This window comes from Pseudonaja textilis, chromosome 1 (assembly GCF_049901715.1).
Source record: "Pseudonaja textilis isolate UNSWEBS1 chromosome 1, rPseTex1.2, whole genome shotgun sequence".
Lineage (NCBI taxonomy): Eukaryota > Metazoa > Chordata > Lepidosauria > Squamata > Elapidae > Pseudonaja > Pseudonaja textilis.
Window position 1 is genome coordinate 160,778,362 of NC_141990.1, and position 23,344 is coordinate 160,801,705.

At 38.2% G+C, this 23,344-nt stretch overlaps 1 protein-coding gene across 4 annotated transcripts in view; it reads right to left on the reverse strand.

Annotated features, from left to right (window-relative positions):
- Positions 1–23,344, reverse strand: part of AGAP1 (ArfGAP with GTPase domain, ankyrin repeat and PH domain 1) — a 372,362-nt gene that overhangs the window by 98,053 nt on the left and 250,965 nt on the right. For all 4 annotated transcript variants that reach the window (XM_026707846.2, XM_087919564.1, XM_087919565.1 and 1 more), the window contains one exon: positions 7,813–7,974. In XM_026707846.2, the coding sequence (XP_026563631.1) occupies positions 7,813–7,974 (162 nt within the window). The remainder of the gene's footprint in view (positions 1–7,812; positions 7,975–23,344) is intronic.

A 23,344-nucleotide genomic window follows, 5' to 3' on the forward strand; every position in this document is an offset into this window, starting at 1 on the left:
TCCTTCTCAATGGGCACCAAATATCTGCTGGGGGCAGGGAGCTGAAGCTCTGAATTTCTGTCTCCCTTAAGTTTTCTATTTCTCTTTTAGGGGAAATATAATATTCTGCCTTTTTAATATTTCCTAAAATATTTCATTCTTCTAGGAGGGATGGGTGTTAACTTTCTACAATTCATACATTTATAATATGAGTATAAAGTGTTCACTGTACTACATGTTTTCCTGAAAATAAGACTGGATCTTTTGAGGGAGGTCTTATTTTCCCCCCATTTACTGGGAGGTGGAGGTGAGCTGCCCTTAGCGCCTTGTGCCTCCTTCCCTAACCGTCTTACCAGCAGCTTGGTCCATGATACAGCTGATCTGCTGGTGTGGTCCTGCTGCCAGCTCCAAGAAAGCTGCAAAAGCAGCAGGAGTCACCATGCACCTCCATAAAACAGCTGATCTGTGGGTGAAGCATGGCCCTTTCCAGCCTCAATCTGCAGGCTCCCGCCTTCCCTTGGATCTCTCCTTGGATTTTGATAACGATTCTGCCCATTACAACAGGGGCACTCACACATGAAACATGGTATAAGATGCTATAAATCACTTGAGTGGAAAGGACCTGTAAGCTACACATCTATATTCTTTCCACGTTAAAAACAATCACAGGACTGCTTCCTGGTTCAATTCTTCCCCTATTCAAGCTATCCAGACAAAAAAAAAAATATGTCAAATTTGTGAGAGTTTGTGCCCGGTGTGTTCATATCCAGTGTTTCCTTTCTGAAACATGGAAAGGGAGAATTAAGGATCTGTCCGCACAGTTACACCTTCCACCACACTAGCTCATCCCCACCCTTCATCTATTGTAACCCGACACAGCTGTGGGCATAGGAGGACAGGCGGTATGAGCACTAAGTTGGGAGCTGGTCATTGCTCCTCTCTTGCTCTTTGCCTGCTTCCTCCCCAACCCCAAATACCTCACGTTGTGGCTGACTTGGACCTGTGTATGTGTGTGTGTGTGTGTGTTTGAGAGAGAGAGAGAGAGAGAAAGAGAGAGAGAGAGAGAGAGAGAAATCCAATCCAACCTCAGAGAGTTATCCAGGGATGGTGGTGATGTTCTCTCTCTCCCTCCCTCTCTCTCTCCCCCCACCGTCATTGACACACACACACACAGATCCCTCACCCTCCCACCCCCAAGGCAGACCATCTCTTTACTAATCAGATTTCCAGCTCCTTTCTCCACTGCGCATGTAGGGCAAGAAAAGTAGTATGTGGGAATATGGTAAAAACAACAACAGGCAGTTCAGACCTTCTAACTTTTCATGAAAAAATATCTCGTGAATTTGGAAGGTCTGAACTACCTGTAATTTTTTTTTACCATAGTGCTCTGCAGGTGCAGCAGAGAACAGAGATGGAAAGCGGGTTAGTGAAGATATGCAGCTGCCTTTGGGGGGGGAGGGTTAGGGACCTCTGTGAGTGTGTGTAGGAGAGAGAGAGGGGAGGGAGGGAGGAGGGGAGAGAGCGAGAGAGAGCACATCACCGCCAGTTCTGGATGATTTGGGGGATGTGTGATCCCAAGGAAAGAACTATCGGCAGGAAAATGGGAGTGTGTGTGTAAAGGAGAAAGCCATGGAGCTCATGCAAGGCAGCACAACCCCTGGTGAAGGTGGCTCTGGCAGGCTGGCGGCTGAGGAGGTGCTCCAGAGAACTGGGCCAAGTTGCCCAGCCCTTGCTGGCTCAGATGATCCGATGGCCGCAATTAAGGAGCTGAACCTGCATGAGGTGACTGGGGAAGAGAAGGGCCGCCCCCTGTGCTGGCCATGCCCACCCCCTTCACTAGAGTGTATTTTGGGGGTAGGCCTTATATTAGGGCCACCCCAAAAAAATCAGGCTAGGCCTTACTTTTGGGATAGGTCATATTTTTGGGGAATCATGGTATTCCTAAGCAGGTAACTACTTAGGGATAAGAACGGGATTAACTATGTTGGCCAGCATTCTGTCTCTATCAAGCTGCCGCTAGCACAGTCTCTGGATCATGGAACTTGACCTCTTCCTCATGTTTCCTATTTCCTGCACTGAGTAGATTTAGCCCCCCTGGCAGCTCCTCTACTTCAGTGCTTTTCTTTGGGTTGAATCCTCCTCTGCTTCAAATGATGTGTTCTGAGCATCCCAGGAACAATAATAAAGCTTCAGTAGTGCAAAACTATCTGGCTTATCTAAGGATCTCTAGCCATCTATTCTTCAATTATTCCCCTTGTTCTTTCACAAGTTCCTTAACTTTCCACATCCCTCATTTCCAGCTAAGCAATTTTATGAAAAAAAAAATCTTCCCATTGGAAACTTCCCAATTCCAACTTCTACTTAATTATATTAAGAAATAACAAGAAAATGATGCTGTTTGGGTTCCTGAACAGTTACATGACAAGATACTAAAGAAATAAGGATCACAGCAGACTATCACAGAATGGCTCCTATACAAATAAATTAATGAATGCAACATGCTGTTTCAAACACTATCGCAGCAATCACTAGTCTCTCCACCTTACCTGTCTTTTTATTTTTAACTAAATAAAAATATTTAAATATATAAATATGGTGATGTAAAAAATTGGTTTGTAAACAGATATGCTACACATATTTGTATTTTTAAATATAAAACTGGCAGGTGGCTGAATTCCATTTGAAAGTGTCCAGCTCCCCAAAATAAAAAGAAGAGTAAATTCCAAGGGCAGACAGCATTGTAGGGGAGGGGGAACAGTTGTATTAGCTTGCATGCTAGTAAACAGCCTTGTATATTATTTCAAACATTATGCGAACAATCAAACGTGATGAACATTTTGCGTTAACACCAATGATATTCATTCAATATTCTAAATGTAAATACCAGCTAGAAAAAAGTTGTGTCTCCTTGCCTTACAGCTTTATTTAATGGCTCATAAGTGATCATCTTTCACAGAAGAAATTCTGTTGTTTTCAGAATCTTTAAGTTATTCTAAAGTTTACCAATTCTTTCTAGTAGGGGTAGGAAACACAGATTCAATCCAATTATTGCTGAATAAAAGTTAGCTAAAACTTTAGATTGTATGCTCTAACAACATTTTTGAAATATTATTTCCATTGTTATGGAAATATCTTATGAAATGTTATAGGAATATCTGAAACATTATTAAACATTATATCATTTGATTTAAATTAGGTAGAAACAAGGAAAGGTTCAAAAAAATGACTAGGAGTTTAGATACTTTAAATGACTAATACGTCCATTTTTTTACCTGAAGCCTTCTGCAAAGCAGTTTGGCTATTAAGCAAAATCTAAAGGAAGATAATCAATTCCAACTAAAAAGCACTTATCCTGGAATGACTATGCGTAAGACACTTCAAGCTGCTGGCTAGCTGCCAAAACCAGACAACTGCTATCAATGTTTCTGACTATCACAAGAGCACAAGGGGCCATGCATAATTGACTAGAAGATGGGCTAAAACTGTGCCCAATCAGTATGTGATCAAAAACCCGTGGAATATTCAGCGCCACTTGATTACACGGAGGCACATCCTTTCACTCTCCTCATGAAATCTCTTCAAGGTCCAGAGTACTGTAATAAGATCATTACTGTCAAGCGATACGAATCACAGGGAATGAGTCTTGGGATAGAAAGTCATACTTCACAAGCTTCTCTGGCCTCTTTTATTTTATTTTACTGTATACTGAGGCAGCAAGATGATGAGGTGACAGATAATGATCACATCAGTGTGTGGCAACTAAAAAAGTACTTTTAGGGGGGAAAAAACCAAATTGGTTAAAAAACACTCCTCAATCTCATTTTACTTTATTAATAAAAATTTAATAGATTTAAATTGTGCTCACAATATCAATTGATTTCTTGATATTAAATTAATCTGATAAAATTGTTGTTACAATATGCATACTTATCACCTACTTGCAAAAAAAAAATAGTTTTCTACTCACAAAAGTTCAATTATTCTGAGAAGAGAAAAGAGAGTAGTGAACACAAGACACTGTTGAAGCTATTTCATTTCCTTAATATATATAGTGCATTTAGCTCACTGATCATACATTATGCTAAATATGTAGTACAAAAGGTGGAATAATGGAAAGATTAGACTAATAAACCCTATTATTAAACCTGGCTATTCCAAATATGATAGAAAGTGCTGCTGTTGATTTCAATGTGACAAACAAGCAATTTAAAAGAACAATTATTCATCACTAATAATATAATGATTTTGCATGAGACAAAATGATTAGGGGCATGAAATAAATACCAAAATATTTTTTTAAATAATATTTTGCCCTCTTTTGTCAAAATTATCCATGCTTTTTCTCCATTAAGTTCTTCCCCCAATAAAAATGAGTTCTGTTTCTAAAGTCCCACAACAAGCAAAAATACTTTTCAGATACTTTACAATATTACTGTTTTAAAGTGGAAAAATCCAGTTTTCCAGAAATTCAAATTCTGAACAGTTTAATTGAAAAGGTTACAAATCAGTCAAGAAATACAAATTTTATGTGATTTCTATTGGCTGCTTGCACTCAGAATGTAATGATTTTTCTGATGTTTTACCACAAGTTTACCACAAACAACTAGTACACTGAATTTTTTTGAGAATTAAACCAGAGCAATATTTACTAAAAAATAAATGAGATATCAAACAATAAAACTTTATAATATGCTTAGAAGACTTTTTGTAAGAACTACCATAAGAATCACTATTTCAATCTTTGCAAATATATCTGTCTTTCCTCCATTATTCCTAATAACATGCCAGCAAGTTCCTAGTACACACTAGCAATTACCTACAGATACATCCTTGTGCTGAAAGATTCCTGATAATGCACTCTGTGTAACACAAATAAATTTATCTTAATATTTGTTCTTCCAATAATCTACTTTCTTCTTTAGTACCAGGAAACGCTTCCTTCCAATGGGAAGGAAGGCATAACTTGCAACCTCTCCTGACCTGAAGTGAATAGAGTTGAAAGAGTAGAACCCTGGTCTCAGTTTATTTAGTGGGTTAAAATAACAGATGCATTTCTCCTCCCTTGTTTTCTATTCTTCAGCATCAATATAATAGTCTTTCATCGGCAAACCTTTTATGCCAGCTAGTGACTCTGAAGATTTCATAAGGTGAGTTCATATTAAATCGCATTCTTTTTTATTCTACTGTTCCCAGAGTGAAAAATCAGTATATGGTATACTGCAAATAAATCAAAGATACACTACATTTTATGAAGTGTACTTCAAAAATGATAATATAAACAAAAACTATACGAACTCATGAAACCATCTTATAATTGGTTTTTAAATGAGAGCTTTTAAATGAGAATTCTTTATTGGTCACATGAGGAATTTGTTTCCGGTGCATATGTTCTCAGTCTACATACAAACATACAGTGTACATACAAACATAAGCTTCCAGTGTACATACAAATAATAAAGTGATAAATCATAAGATACAAACAACAAAGTGAGAAATCATGAGATACTAATAGAAGAAGGTGATAGGAAAGAGGAGAAGGATAATAGCAATACAGCCCTACAACATCGGTAAATATCTTTAGGCATAAGATAGTGCTGTGAGAATTAGGTGTTTAGCACGGGGATGGCATGGGAGAAAAACTATATTGGTGTCTAGTTCCTTTGGCATGCAATGCCCTATAGTGGTGTCCTGAGGGGAGGAGTTGAAACAGTTTATATGGGTGTGCGTGGTGTGTCTGTAAATATTTTCACAACCTTCTTTCTGGCTTGTGCTGTACACATGTCCTCAATGGAAGGCAGGATGATTGCCAGTTGTTTTTTCTGCAATCCTAACTCTCTGTTGAAGTCTGTACCTGTCCTGTTTCATTGTTATGCCAAATCAGACAGTTATAGAAGTACAAATGACAGATTCAACAATTCCCCTGTTGAACTGCGCAATCTGAGCTTTCTGAATTGACCCAGGAAGAACATTCTTTGTGATTCCTTTTTAAGACTCTTCACATTTAAAAAATGAGTTGGAAAAGATGTTTTGGACTTTTGTAAGGTCCACTTATGTTTATGTGATTTTTAAAATAGCGTGGAAACCTCCAAACCCCCCAAATATCTGGCTGCTTTAACAGACAACAGAATATTAAGTATAAAAGCTGCAATGCAATAACATATTCATTTCTTTGTTTCATTGGTTGCTTTCTAAGCCACTACAGTTAGACAACTCTCAAAGATAAAGATAACATTACAGGATACTCAAGTATAGCACATTATAGATAATTACACAAAAATAAATGATAAGATAGGCATGTTAGTGGCTAGTAAGTTTAGATAGAAAATAAAAGATAAACGCAGGAAGCTAGAAAAAGGACTATAGTTTCTAAAATAAAAGTAAAACTAAGCAAGACTAGCTCAGAGAAAGCAAGATTATACCTAATTGATTATTATCAAGCTACTCTTCTGAAGAGAAGAACATGATAAAAATCAAACAAATAAAATAATAAGTTATTTCAGCCAAATTCCAAGCATCTGTTTTTTACAGTGACAATATTATTGTTTCTTTTAAACCTTTCCGCAGTAAGCCCCATTAAACTATTTTATATTATACTATTAAAAAGGTAAAGGTAAAGGTTCCCCTTGCACATATGTGCTAGTCGTTTCTGGCTCTAGGGGGCGGTGCTCAACTCTGTTACAAACTGAAGAGCCAGTGCTGTCCAAAGACGCTTCGGTGGTCATGTGGCCAGCATGATTAAACGCCAAAGGCGCATGGAACGCTGTTACCTTCCCACCAAGGTGGTCCCTGTTTTTCTACTTGCATTTTTACATGCTTTCGAACTGCTAGGTTGGCAGAAGCTGGGACAAGTAACGGGAGCTCCCCGCCGAACTGCCAACCTTTCTGATCGACAAGCTCAACTTTTTAGCCACTGAGCCATCGCATCCCTGTAAAAATTATATAATATAAATTATACTACTAACATGACTGAAATGCCTTTAATAAAGAGAACAGTCATTATAAGACAACCTTTCTCTGCTATTGATCTTCAAAGAATTATCTGCCAAACTACACAATACATTTCATTAGTTCTAAGGAATAAAAACAAAATCTACTTTCATAAGTCACCAATAAGTGATATAACCAGGTTCCTGTATATTCTAAAGACCCTCTTCCAAATCCTGTCTGAAGAACTGCGGAGAACTACTTCTTATGCCAGAACTCAACTTAAGCACAGTGTACCACATAAAGATAAAAATTGAGTCTGGGGACTTATACTTTGGACTGATAGGTTTATGTCAAGTTTTGCTCTTAGAAAATGCTGTAACCATTACTTTGTACATTACAAAAGAATATTGATTCTCACATTCTTGATTCTCACATTCTAATAGGCATCAGTACTGATTCATTTGCCCAATCCTGAAAAGGCGTTTATCTGTGTCTTCCAAATGCAATTTAAAATATTAATTCATTGTAATCTCTGTATTGCCTCAAATGTACTTTCTATTGTACCATATGAAAATAATCAACTATAGAAAAATTTGCAAAATAAAGTCTGTTTTCAGTCGCAAAATTCACATAGCCCCACTTAATATATTAGAATAAAGTAGATATGGGAATAGCTTTAATTTTTAAAGATTATAGATGAAATATCCAGTTCCATTTAGAAGCTGACTTATTTCTTAAAAATATGCAGGGAGGTCATTTGTTGTTGTTGTTGCCCCAGGACATAATGGCAGGGAAGTAGCATGATAACAAAAATCAAGCCAAATTCAAATGTAAATAAAAATTCCTCCATCACCTAAGTCATACTTGCATAAAAATTAAGCTTCAGTGAGAACATAAAATAGATACCTTCAGCAGTTCCTGAGATACCTTCAGCTTTAACATTGCTAGTGCTTTTCTTCCTTCGATGCTTTTTTCTGTTTGCATGAGGGGAAGGTGGTGGGTCCAATTTAGGACTCGTATTGCTAGATATACTTGGACTGGAACACAGAGAATCTCCCAAACCAGTATCTGTAATTGGAGACAAGAAACCATGAGAAAACATGAAGTATGAGATATCCTCGCCTGCCTAGCAGTAAGCAACAAGTGCTGTGTTTAATGAAGATTAAATTAGGAATAGCAATAGCAATAGCACTTAGATTTATATATTGCTTCACAGTGCTTTACAGCCCTCTCTAAGCAGTTTACTGAGTCAGCATATTGCCCCCAACGGTCTAGGTCCTCATTTTACCCACCTCAGAAGGAAGGAAGGCTGAGTCAACCTTGAGCCTGGTGGGATTTGAACAGCTGATAGTCAGCAGAAGTGGTTGACTAGAGTACAGCACTCTGAACACTGCGCCACCGAGGCTCTAATAATAATTAATATTTAAATGCTCATAAAATTATTAATGCTTTTAAATAAAAAAGAAAAGAAAAATAAGGAACAATTAAAAAGAGAGAAAAAACAATGTGTTTATGTGTTTCTTTGTGTGTGGGAGTATGTTTCTGATATATGTATATTGACAACAGTTTCAGGCTTCTGGGGCAAAGAGCCCCAACTAAAGACTGCCCTGCAGAAAAAATGAGATAACAATTTGCAAGCTTTGTACAAGTAGGAGCCAAAGCAGATCAGTTCCCTTTGATCCTCTCTGGATTAATTATGTGAGATTGCCCAAGCTGTTTCTCCTTACGGTGGTTCTTTTTCCTTAAATTGTAACTTGAATTACTTAACTTAAAATGTAACTCAAATTAAACTTGCCATAAATATGCACTGGTTAGATTACATGAGAAAAAAAGTGAAGATTCTGGATGTAAGCTAAGCCACACCACTAAAACTCCAGACATACCCATACTACACACTCTGAGTTCCAGTGGTGAACACAATGAACATGACACACTTCGAGTGTTGGTGATAAGAGATTCTATTCTCAAAGGAACAGAGCCAGCCATCTGCAGACCCATACAAACTAGGGAGGTATGTTGTCTACCTGGAGCAAAAATCAAAGATATGGTTGAGAACCTAACCAAAATAATAAAACCCACAGATTATTATCCTTTTATATTACTACATGAAGGGACGAACGACACCAAAAATTGAAAACAATATTAAGTGATTATGAGCAGCTAGGCCAGAAAGTTAAGGCGTTCAGTGCACAACTAGTTTTTTCATCTGTACTGCCAATGAAATGAGAACAATCAACCAATGGAACAGCTTGCCTTCTATGAAATTCAGAAGTCTCCATTCAACAGAGCATACCAAGGGAAGAAGAATCATAAATCTCTATCCAAACAGAACATAGTAAGGAAGACAAAAATGAAGAGCAAGGGCAGCATGTCATGCTTAGAAGGACAATAAAAACAAAAATTAAGAACACAACCCCTGCCCTCTCTGAAATTTCGTATTTCATATCCTACCCCAGGAAGGAAGGAAACAGACACCTGAAGAAAAAACTTTGCCAAATGTACAAGTGACAAAAAATAAAGTAGCTCAGTTTTCACCAAAGGAAAAAAGGTGAGTGTTTGTGATTGGAGAGTCTCGGCTTAAAGGAACAGAGTCAACAATCTGTAGACCAGACAAATTCTTAAGGGAAGGCATTGTCTTTCAGAGGCAAAGATTAAAGATGTGATGGAAAGGAGCACAAAAATAATCAAGCCTATCTATTATTTTCCCTTTCTCCTCTTTCATGTTGGGATGAATGAAACAATGACCCTGAAAACAATTTCAATGGACTATGAGCAACTAAGCAGGATAGCTAAAGAGTTTGGAACAGGAGTACAGGAAATGATCTCATCTATACTTTCAACTGAAAGTCAACATCCAATGGGGAAATAGAGGATTTTAGAAGTAAATTGCTGGCTCAAAGCATGGTTTGGCTTTCTAGACGATTGATTATACTACTTAAAGGAAGAGTTTCTAGCAAGAGATAGACTCCAGGACCAGCAAGAATGTATTTGGGAAATATCTAGCTCAGCTTATCTAAAAGTTTTTAAACGAAAGTGTTGGGGGAGCATGACCAACTAACAGGATTAAATCACAAATCAGATAAGAAGAAAGGTGAAGAATGAGCTCAAAAGTATAAATCAGAAGATTCAGGAAACAAAACTAGGGACAAGTATAAAGGGCTCAAATGCCTATATATCGAGGCTCATAATATGGGGAATAAACTGGGAGTACTTGAAATTTTAGTATATGAGGGCAACTATGATGTTGTAGCTATTACTGAAACTTGGTGGGATGGAACCCATGATTGGAACACACAACTAGAAGGGTATATTCAAAAGGAACAAATCCAGCAAAAGGGGGTCATTTGCATTGCATGTAAGGAATTACTACACCATCATAGAATTCACAATACTAGGGATGAAAGCCCTAATAGCTTGAAGGTATTTGGATAAATATTAAGAGGTAAAATAGATGACTTTGCTAAATATATGTAGTACAAGCCACCCAACCAGCCAGAGGAAATAAATGGACCCTTTGCTAATCAGTTAGCTGAGGTAACAGTCAAAAGTTGTGAGCTGACATGCCTAGCTCACAACTTGTCATATAAAAGGTCGAGGAGGAAACTAGAGAGATCTGGACTTAATTCTTATTAATAGGGACAAAATGGTTGAGGGAGTAAGAAGTTATAGGAACTTTGGGAGACAGCAATCATGACATACTTGAATTCACCATAAAGCAAGCATAGGTAACTAAACCAAGTAAGACTAGAGTTTTAGACTTCAAGAGAACTGACTTCAACAAGCTAAAAGAGAGCTAAGAAGGATTCCAAGCATTATATCCTTAAAGGAAAAACAGTTTAAGATGCTCGGGAAACCTTGAAAAATGAGATAAAGAAGAAACAAGAAAAAACAATGCCAAAGGAAAACTTTTCTTTATTTTATTTTTCTTTTCTTTTTTGTAAATTTTTTATTGATTTTTAAAGACAAACATAAACAAACAAAACATAAAAACATTAACCTTTCTTCCATGAGAATACAAGCAGTGGGCCGGTTGGTTTACAAGTTTTTTGTGCATCCATTTCATAGTCATCAATTACAGTTACATTGCATAATAACTCATATTCTCAATCAGAAATTAAGTACCCTAGTATCATTATTAATCAATCACTTGACAATAATTTTATTCATTCATATTTTGCAAGATAACTATAATTTACTTAGTATCATTTTGTAACAATTCATATAATCTTCCCGAATCTACCCTAAAAGTTTTTTATAGATATAATAAAAAAGAAAAGAAAGTACATCTTTATATATTTATTATTTTCTAAGATTCTACATATTTCATTATTGTATTTTATTATCTAAGCATTGATAGAAAAGGTCCCAAATTTTGTAAAATTGTTCATCCTCTTGTTCTCTAATTTCAAATGTCAATCTACTCATTTCAGCACATTCAGCACATAAAATATTGCAAAATCAAAAAGGAGAAGAAAAAGTAAAGATAAATAAGAAAAAAAGCCAGTCCAGTTAGCAAATGCAAAATCGCGTATAGAAATCCAGCAATAAAGGAAAAAAAAGCAAAACCTTACTTTGACTCTTCCATTTAAAATCGCCGCTTATTCACTTCTGTCAAAACTTTTAGATTCTTTCTTTTCTTTAGGGTGTCCTTTTAAGTCTTAGAATAAAAAAGTGAAAGTTCTCACCAAGCCGGCACACTTTCTCTTTCTGCTCTCTTCCGTTTCGGAGCTGTCCCAACTTCAGCAGCTTTAATGGCTGCCTCTTTGCCCTGGCAAGAAGAGCTTCTCCTGGATCAACCAGGGACTTTGCGGTATCCCTGGGATCTACAGGATGCACTCTTCACAATCGCCATCTTTTCGGGACGGTTTAGATCCGTTTGGACCGTCCAGGGGCAAAGATACCGGCTGCAATCTCAGACCTCCAAGATTGCATGCCGTATCATCACGATGCCAGCTCAGCCCTCACTTTCTTTTATTTTTCTTATGTGTACCCATTTCATGTACTCATAACTATGTATATACTTATACCTGTTATCTTGTAAGCGATTGACAAATCAAATAAATCAAATAAAAATAAAAAAATAAAAAAAACAAAAGACACCAGATGAGACCAGCATGAACAAAGAGCTTTCTGACAAATTGAGGGACAAAAAGGTCAAATATAAAAAAATGGAGAGAAAGTCATATAACTAAAGTAGAAGGCCAACAAATGGCCTGAATTGGCAAGGAGGGAGTCAGGAAAACTAAGGCCTAGATTGAGGTAAAACTAGCTACTAGTGCCAAAAAAATAATAAGATAAGATTTCTTTCAATATATAAGAAACAAGAAGAAAGTCAAGGAAATGATAGGTCCACTAATGGGAGCAGATGGCAAGAAGATGGCAGGCAGTAAGGAGGAAGCAGAACTATTTAATTCCTTCTTGTTTTTAGGCAAAAGGAGGAAACAGCCCAAAAGCAGCATGGGAGAAATATCAGAGGACTGAAAAAAGCTGATACAATTCCAGTTTATAAAAAGGTAGGAAAAATGGATTCAAGAAATTATAGGACAATCACCTTGATATCAATACCTAGGAAAATCCTGGAAAAAATATCAAATGGAAGATATGTGAGCATCTAGAAACAAACAAGATAATTATTAGAAGCCAGCATGAGTTTTTTAAAACCTGATTGTCATGGTTGACCCCTACACGACTTTGCTTGCAACCAGACAACTGTAACAGGAGATAGGAGGGAAGGCATTGGAATGTAAGGGAGGTTTGGGAGTGAAATTTGGAATGCAAGTGTGTCAACGAGAAGCCTGAGACAAACCCAACACCTCAAGGTCACCAGCTGGAGAAGTTTGAGATAGACAGACTGTTCCCAAAACTAAGAGAGTGCAAATGATTGGTGGTGTAAGGTCCTGCCTCTACTCCCAATTCAAAAAAGTAGGAGTGTTGAGATAGCAGCATTTCAAAGGGAATCTTTTATTGAAAGCGAGTGATTGCAAGACAAAAGCAAAGCAGGATCTAAGTTCCCCTTAAGCAATTCAGTTAGGATAAAGGAGATAGAAACCTCTCCCCCCAGTCCGATGTTGAATGGGCCAATCCACAGGCGTGAAGATGTTGTGGAAATAACCGTCCTGGGGGCTTCTCTTCAGAGGCTTCAAAGCTAAGACAAAACAGATGGCCCTCCCCCTTTACACATTCCCCAAAGGTAAATAGAAGCACAAGGCAGATAGGTGTCAGAGCTAGGATTATAAACCAAGGGGTTACAGGATATGTAGGAAACAGAAAGAGGGCAAGTGAATAAATGATCCAAGCCCCCCTCCCCACAGAAATGACAGTATTATGATAGGGATCTGACAGGTGGACAGTGGACAATGGGAGGTCCAGGGGAAAAGGGGAAAGTTTTCCAATGCTATTTTCATATGAAATAGTGATATCTAGCTTTTCTACTTCTATACCCACATGGAATCTTCAATAAAACTATACTCTTGGTAAAAAAATATATCCCAGGAGTTTCTTCTGCTGTTTAACCTAGCGAGATGGTTGACACTAATCATGCCAGACAAACCCTATTGCCTTTTTTTGACAAAGTAATTAAATTAGGGGTCAGCGAATGCTATGGACATAGTATAGTTGGACGTCAGCAAGGCATGTGACAAAGTAGACCACAACCTACTTCTTGTTAAGATAGAACAATGATAGATAGTACCAACCACCAGAAGAATTTGCAATTGGCTGACCAACCACACTTAGTGGATAGTCCTCAGGGAGCCGCTATATGGCGAGAGGAATGCAGTGGAGTTATCTCAACATTCTGTTCTGGGGGAAGTGCTCTTCAACATCTTCATAAATGACCTAGATGAGGGGATAGAAGGGGAACTCATCAAATTTGCAGATGACACTGATGTTGAGACCCTGAGAACTGTGCAAAGAGCAACAAAGATGATAAAGAGTCTGGAGGCTAAATAGCATGATGAACAGCTGAGAGAGCTAGGTATGTCAAGCCTACTGACGAAAAGGATTAGGGAGAACACGGTAACTATCTTCTAACACTTGAGGGGCCATCACAAAGATGGCTTAGTCTCTAAGGCAACAGATGCAAGACAAGAAGTAATGGATGGAAGCTGAGAGAGATCCAACCTAGAAGTCAGGTGGAATTATTTTGACAATAACAATTAATCAATAGAATACCTGGGGTTGTGGGTACTCCATCATGGAGGTTTTCAAAAATAAAATTGGACAACCATTTGACAGGGATGATATAAAACTCCTGGTCGGAGTATGAGGTTAGACTAGAAGACTATGGAAATGAAAAAATATTTTTGAGTTTGGAGTCCTAAAACCAGCAATTTATAATTAAGTTTTGAGACATGTTTGAAGAACTGTGTAGAAACCATCAGCAAGAAATGGAACTTATGTTGTGTCTTCTAAAGAACATTGTTACCAAATAAAAAATATCACAGAATGAGATACCCAGCAATATTTACTTACTTGATAAAAAAATGTATATTTTGAATAATCTATCAGCAGATACATTGGATGAGGTCTGAAAAATTAAGGAAAAATAAAAATGATAATCTCTGAGAAAAATTGGAATAATCTTTTGTTGTTGGATTTACAAAAGAAACTGTTTAATGTGTCACAAATAATTTGTAACAAGGATCAACAATCACCTGAATGGATTGCAGGGAAAAACTGCCCTGTATAAAATGGAGAAAAAGACTATAAAGTTGGATTATTTGATCATGGATAAAATGGGATATTTTGTTATTCTGTATGATACATTCTGCATTTATTGACATTTAGTTGGATTTGCCTAAAATGGATATGATGTAATATCTTCCTGGTAAAATACTTAGTTTATTCAAAGAAAGTTAAAATACAAAATGCCAACATATTTTTTTAAAAAGACAAAAACATTTTTAAAAACCCCCACAAACAAGACATTTTTAAAAACCTAACACGTATACACATAATATTCTCCCTACTTGAATGCTAATTAATGTAATATAACAGTGTTAATTTCCTACTTCTTGCAAAACGTGCCAAAAGAATTTTAAACTACTAAACTACTAAATCTGTTTACAGATTGTTAGTCTTCATCTATATACTATATTAATAACAGATTAGTTAACAGGAAAATCAATAATAATAGACATTATATGGAAGCATAAAACAATATAAATTATTATTAATAATAAAAGAAAGACAACATTGTAATTCCCAAACCCTCTGTAAAGAAATTGTTACTGTAATCAACTTGTAGAAAATTTACCATGGCTTCAAACCCAAATCATCTTAAACATAAACACAAATTGGTCTCGGATCAATTATCCATATTTGTTTCTTAATACCATCTCTTAATACCCTCACTGATTGATTGAATACAATAAGTCCATTCTCCAAAGCCAATCTATCTTCCTCCCCCCACAAAAAAAACCATTAAATGTAATAAGTCCATTTCCATTCTTTCAAAACCCTTAAAAAGGACCCATTTGCCACCCAGAGAGTTGTCTGCTATTATATAAAAGCACAGAGTTCAGCTTCTGGAAGGTGTATATGAAGTCAACTCTTATTTCTAAGTCTTTGTTTCTTTGAATATGAGTCTTTATGACTTCATTGCTAGAAAAAAAAATCAGCTAAAGATTGTATGTTGTTAGACAGTCTCTTCCCCACAGCCCCAAAGCTACTTCCGTCTCTTTGTAATCTGATATGTTGTTGCGTAATGAAGTAGATAAGTAAAGCAGGGAGTAAGCAGAAAGAACAGAAAGGGTATTTTTAACTATTTTGATCCAAATACTTTTTGCAGGTTAATAAAATGCAGATTCCCTGCAGTGAATAATCAAACATAAACCACCATTTCACCATTCAAACACAGGTGCCATGTTTCCACTTGGAAAAGCAAAAGTTGGTAAGACTAACCAAAAAATCAGAGAGAAATAGCAGAAAAAGAGAGATAAAATCCAGCAGGGGATTGAAATAAATCAGCATTCAATCAGCCAATTAACATTTAAAGATAAAAACAAAAACAAGTTCAAAAAGTGAAGTTAAAAGTCCCAGACATGCTTATGAAAACATACTGCCGCTAGGAAGAGATATAAAAAAGGTACTTGTATTTCCAGCTGCTCCCGCAAGGAGTTGCAATTTTCAAGATTCCCACAGCCACCCAAAAGTTGTCTTGGGACATTCCAAAGTGGAATGACCCAAGACATCACCCCAGGGGGCAAGACTGCCAAAGAGCAGCCTATGTCTGGCACAAACACATCTGATTGTAAAAGAAAAAAAGTCTCTTATGCTTCAGCAGCTATCTTGGGGAGGAATCTATGATGTAATATCTTCCCTTGTAGTTATTTTAATTTTGTAGTTTTTAAACTGTTTTTTTACATTTAACTGTTTCTTTAAGAACATTTGGGAAGTTTGTTTTAAAAAATTGTTTGGGGAGGCTATGTTAAAATTTAGGGGTTTTTGTGTATATTAGGAAACTGGAATTATTTTATATTTGTTAAACATTCACAATAGAGATATGTATATTTTAAGATAGATGTTATTTGGAATGTTGTATATTGAGGCTTGCTTTTTGTAAAAGAAAAAGCAGTCCCTTATTGTTTTTCATAACTTTTAAACGGGATTTTTTTTGTTAAGAAGCAAGATGTGGAATCTTGAGTTATATGTGTATTAATTAATGTTACAATCTTAGAGCTTTGTTTGAATCTTTTGTTGGTAACTATATTGAAACAAATGTTATTTATTTGATTTGCCTATTGTTAAGAAACAGGTTATGGTATTGTCATGCCTCCAGCATAGAGTTGTACTCTATATGTAGATACTATTATTGTTCTGTAACATGTATTGAGCCCCATCTAGTGGTCAAAGATAAACCTTTCATTGTTTAGAAAGTTGGTTTTAATAGTATTTTGACCCTACAGAGTATCCATCCTATCATCATCCCTCATTCTGAAAAATAAAAAGGGTGCATTCTGAGAAGGTAGCCTCCATTTTCCAGCCCCATTGAACATCTAGAAGAATCCAGCCTAAGCCATAATGCATATTCTTTGGAGGACAAAATCCATGTCCCACATACATAGCATCACTGTTTCACTTCATCCTGTTCTTTAATAAAGCATCAAAATCTATGCACACAGTCTGATTTATTTCAGGATACAAAGGTTTAGCTGTATGTCAATCTACACACAGGATAACGTGAGGATGAACAGGGATGAAAAGTTTTATATTTGTTAGCTAAGAGGAGGTGAAGAAATTAGGGAATTGTTTATATTTGCCATAAAGAGGATTGGGACTCATTTTCTTAAGCAGGTTTTCCTCCTCTTTATACATTTATTTTTTTGCAATTCTCTTTTCCCCTTATTTCCTATTATCTTTTATTCCTTTATTCAAACTTTTAATAAAATTACTTTCAAATAGTTATTCACAAGTGTTTTAATAAGAAACCCTTTGGAGTTATGTATACATAATTTACATCTCTAGGCAAACCACAAGTAACTTCAACTCTTCAAACCAATGAGTAACTGGGCCAATTGGGTCATCTTTTCAATATTGAAAATGAGTCACTTAGCAACAGAATGGCATGCAGAGTCCATTTCTATTGTTCATCTGTCAATTCCAATATAACAGGCATGTGGTTCAACAGAATGTGTAGAACTGAACTTATTAAAATTTGCTTCAGAATAATATATATAAACATTTTTTTCAAGAACATAACTTTAGGATGGGTGTGAGAAAAGGAAAAAAGAAACCTTGCCCTTTAAGGAATAGGCAAAGTTCTTTCCATTTGGGGATTCAAATTTCCTGGCTGGGAGAAATGCAAAATGATTTGGTCAGAATCAGTTTATTAATAGGAAGGCAGGTAAAAAGAAATGTCACAGCCTCCCTAGGATTAATCTAATAAGTGAGTAGGAAAATCTCTCTCTTATACATTTCAGGTTCTTTGATTTTCTTTGAAGTCTTTGATTTGTGTTGTGTTGAGTTCCTATCTCTTTGAGATTGGGATCTTTTACTGGGATCTTGGTTTTATGGTCCTGATCCTTTGTAGTTGCTTGTTTGCTATCATGTTTCCTTCCTGCCATGGTTTGCTTTTCACAAGTTTTTTATAACTTGCCATCGATTTGATTTCTATGGATCTTAGCTAGTTTGTAGGGTTTTTTCTCTGTATCTCATGTCCGTAATTTTCTCCTTCCTTTGTTGTGAAAAGTAAGCTGTCTCTAGCTATTTTAATAGCCCTACTTGACAAAGGGTGGGGGCTGTTTTCCTAGAAGAGAGGGGAATCGTAACTTCCAACAGGTGTCAAACTCAATTTCATGGAGGACCACCTCAGGGTTATGGTTGACCTTGGGGGGAGGGGCGGGGGGCATGGCTGACTGGGTGAGCATGGCCATCTTGACACAGCTCACTGGGCGTGGCCAACTGGGTTGGCATGGCCATCTAAATGCCGCTCACTGGGCGTGGCTGACTCAGAATGGAACAAGTCATACTGGCTAACCATGTGGGGACAATTTGGTGCTCTACAAGCTCCTCATCTTCTCAAACTGCTGGCAGCCAAATGCATGAGGGCACGCACACACATTCCAAGTTTGGGGACTTTTAGTCACTTAGGAAGGAGAGAGCTTCCAGGCATGATTGGCAGTTTGTAAGCTCATATGTGGATAAATGTTTCCAAACTTGGAATGGTATATGCGTGAGTATGTGCACAGCATGCCAAAGAAAATGTTCCTCTCCCAATCCCAGACATCATTGACATTTCTCTGTTGGGGGTACCCTCCCAACAAAGGAGGAGGCAGAGGACGCTGCTGCTGTGTGTGGAAACGCGGAGTAGGAAGTTTGCAGGAAGCAGTTTCCGCTGAGTCCAATTTCTGCCTTGGGAAATCTCTAAAGAGCAAGAAGAGGTGGCAGGGGAGCAGTGCTCCCTTGTCCTGCATGAGGGAAGCTGGCCCTTCTCGAAAGAGAATCCCTGTTTCCAATGATGAGTGGTAAGGATGCTAGTGGTTGGTGCAGCCTTCCTTCATGCTGCTCCCCCACCATCCTCTCCTCCTCTCCAGAGAACTTGCTTCCAGAGAAACTGCTTCCTGCAAACTTTCACTGCATCAGCATTATGGTTGTCTCAAAGGGCTAGTTGCATGTAGGACTATTGTATGATATCAGTTCAGGAGTGTATTAACATGGGCCGAACAGGATTAATATTTCAAATATGAACAAATATTTCAATAAATCTGCAAAAACAAATTTAAAACAAAGAACAAGCAAATTTTTAAGATGCAAACACAAATGTAAAACAAAGAAAAAACATAATCTCTCTCTCTCTCTCTCATGCTGTTTTGTCTCAGCCAGATGCTTGGCATCTTTTAATGGCTACAAGTTCATCAATGTTTGGAGTTAGGTTCTGAGCTGTGGAAACTCTCAGGATAGAGTAGAGGTGTGCATCAGTGATAAGACTTCTGTGTGTGCTTTTGTTCACCCTCATCATGGAAAAAGGTTGTTCACACAGGTATGTACTTCCAAGCTGGTCTAGCAACTACAGGGGCTGATCAGCCTCTCTAGTTAAGCTATTTGCATTTCTGATCAGATTCTGATATTTTCAGGGCTGCCTTTCAGTGTCTCTGATTATTGGGGGACGGGACGGGACACAATCCAGCTTTCCCAAATAGGAAAGGCACCACAGTCTCCATTTTTTCCCAACAACTCTCCAACATCCAAGAAGCCCAGGAATAGAGTTCAAAATGCCTGAAATATCCACCCAAAATTTAGCTTTTGCAGACAATGCTGGTTAGTTTCCTCAGGGCCTCTTTGTGGATCTATCCTTTGTAGGGGAGATCCAAAGCACCCTTCCATTGACTTCCAGACATTTTTCACAAAGCCTTGGAGCATGGTGTGCTTTGGAGACCAGGGGCAAAGGGATGGGGGCTCATGGGAGAGGATGCCCATCACCTGTTGGGTGGTCATGAGATTAAGCTGAGATGGCTCGTTAGCCCCAATCCAGAGAGACAGATAGAGCTGATCATTTCTTGAACAGCTTTTCTCAAGCTTCCCCGCTATAAGCTATGTGGACTTCAACCCCCAGAATTCTCTCTGCTATGCTGGCTGGGGGATTCTGGGAGTTAAAATCAACACAGCTTAAAGTTGCCAAGATTGGGAAACACTAAATTTACAAAATGAACAGGGAGGGGCTCTGTGTGTGAATCAATTTATCAGCAAAATATCAGGAGAAACCTGGCATTTTAACCTTGGCTCCCGGCTGCTCGCTCACCTAGCCTCCCAAGGGGGGGGGGGAATAGCATTTCTTTTGACAGCTGGCCCTGCAGGAAGAGAGCCCCTTCCCTCAGCCACTGTTACATGACCCTTCTTCCCCAGCACAGCAAAGCCTAAGGGGCGAGCAACTCACAGGCAAAGCAGGCAGCAAATTATCACCCACCAGGCAGAAACGGGAATGGGACCAGCCTGCACTGTGTTCACCACGCTACAACAATCCTCCTCAGGCTGAAACCATGGGGGAGGGGGGAGAGAAACAAGCATGCCCCAAAAGCCGGAGGAGCTTCGATTAATGAGCATGTGACAACCTGGAGCCATCAGCCACTTGAGACTCGGGAGGGCTCCCTGGAGGCATGCTCTGGCATTACTGTGTGTGGGTGCCCTCAAGAGCAGCGGTGGGCTCAGGTGAGTGCTGGCTGAGGGGAGAGAATCCTGGAAGAAGCACGTCTCTGGGAGGAAAATAAAGGCGGGAAGCCCAAGCGCACAATTTCTTCTCCTGCGGCAACTATACCTCACAGCCTGGAATAGCAAGCTCTGCGGCTGGAGCTGAGGGACGAGGAGAGCAGTACTGCTCCTCAGAGGCCACAATTGCTTTCCCTCCTAAACTGGAATGGATCATTCAGACTCTCGGGCATGGGTGTGTGTGGACTGGGGGCGGCGGAAATGCTGCCGTCGATGGAGGAGGTGGTGCTGTCGCCTACCTGGCTGCTTGTATTGCTTCCTTAAAACCACACCGCAGCCATTACCACCAACACCCCTCCTCCTCTTCTTCACCTCACGATTTGTCAAGAATTCAATCTGGAGTCGCTCAGTTGAATCTTCACCTCAGAGCTGACGAGGCCGCTTACAATATTGGAAGGACAGAGCGAACAAGGAGGGGAAGGCAATCGTGTCCCAGACAAGGTGGAGGTTTGACTTGGGAAGGACTGTCTGAGCCACAAATTAGCCACTCATGCATGCATGAGGCAAGGCATGGCTGGGAGTGTCAGGACCAGCCTTGGTGAGTTTCAACTGACTCGCCAAACTGCAAAAAAATTAGTCACTGGTTCTCCTGAACTGGTGTGAGCTGGCTGAATCAACATGGGCCAGCCCCTTTAATTTTCCAGGACAGCCCTGCGAGCTGGATCAAACTACATTGCGGGCTGGATCCGGCCCACAAGCCTTGAGTTTGATACCCCTGCCTTAGGACCAGAGGTGGTATTCAGCAGGTTCTGACCAGTTCTGGAGGACCGGTAGCGGAAATTTTGAGCAAATACCCCCTCTGGCTAATGCTAGTACTATCCTGTCTTGCACCTAGACGATCACAGAACAGAAAGTTATAGCAACTGCTTTCCATGCTCTCAGAAAATTAGAGACACTGTTATAAGGTTAGTGGAGAAATGGCAATACTTTGAGGTGTGCTAAAAAGGTATTTACAACTGCTATAAGAACCAGTAATTGTCAGAGACATTTGTTAACACCCAAACAGTAGATATTATTCTGTAATCAGAGTTTATCAGCAATGTTATTTGAAACCCATCAAGATTTGGACACACAATTATGAAAATGAATGGTAATCAATAACTGAAATAATTGTTAATAAAAAAACCTATTTAATTATTAAGAAAGAACTGGATCAAATATATTGTTTATTTAATTTACATGGTACTGACTCTTACCAGGCTCAGTACAATGAACAACAGAATAAATAAAATATCCAAGCACAAAAAATCTTAGTATACAAAAATCAGCAAAATATAAGTTATCGTAAATAATAATAATACAGAATAATAAAAAAAAAACAAAAGATAGTTAATTATTCCACAAAGTTCAGTTTTCACTGCCTTCAAGAAGGTCTCAACTGAAGAGCTATGTAGCTTAAAGGAGAAGAGTATCAGGCTCTCACTTAAAAACAATTCATTTCCTTTTTAAGCCTCTCTCACCCAACAAAATTAGATAAGAACCAGGTGCAGTTTAATTTTAAATATATTTGCAATGCAATATTAATATACATATTAATTCTCTAAGTTTGGCATTCACCACTAAAATTTCAAGTCTCGGGGCAAGGGGATCAGATGCTTTTATAATCATCAGCCAATCAGATTGCTGCACACCTTTTCTTGTTCATGTTTCCATAAGTCATAAAACAATTCAAAATCCAAGAACAATCTACACTGGTACCAACAACATTAATTTCCAGAAAGATTGGATCTAATAGATCAAACTACTTGAAGCTTTCACACACTGAATCTTTTATGCAGTATCTGGTATTTCTATTAACTAGAGTTAGTCAAGAACTATGTAATGAATCATAGAGTTGGAAATGACTCTAGGGGTTATCTTGTCCAACCTCTAGTTTAGAGTAGGATCTACAAGACTATCAGTAAGGAAGGACTTACCATGAATTGCAAGAGCCTTTTGCATGGCTTTTGCATGGGTCCAGGTTATCTGAGGAACTGTCTCACCCCAATGGAATTGGCCTATCCCACCGACAGCAGCAGCAGAGGCATATTCCAGACCCTATTGGTCAGTAAATTCTGGCCCCACCCTCTGGAACATTATGCCTCTGAAGTAAGATCCACATCCACCCATTTGGCCTTCTGCAACAAGCCTAAAGATCTGGCACTGCCAACTGGACTGGGGCTCCCAATGGGGCTGTGTCATTTTGAAGTGGTTAATGGATTAAGACTCCACATTTTCCCTGGATGCATCTTGCTACCCTGCTTCCCATTTTTGTCAATTTTAGTGTTATACTTATAGTTTAAATATTTTATTTGGCTTTAGAGATTCATTCCAACTCATTCATAGTAGTTAGACATCCCGTTAGTATCTCTTTAATTATCCTGGTTTGCCATTCCCTGTTTGTGCTATTTGTTCTAGATAGGTCCATTTGAACATGTACTTCCTTCAAAATAATAGCATTCTCCTCACCTTTAGTTTGTGATATTCATCTAAGGAAGTAATGTCTTTGATTTCTAATTCTTTCTATTTGTTCCCTGTACTCTATTTTTATAGCAAGACAGGAAACTTTTCATCATAAAGCATAACCTATTCCTTTCGTATTCTACATGTTTATGTTCATTGAATCTCCACATCCAGCACTCCCAGTTTTGTTCCAAGTATTAGACATCAAATATTTTCTGGGCTCTCTTCTCCCTCTCTTTAAGATTTTCTCTAGATTAGGTTTACAAAATGCCCACCAAGCATATCGTCCCAA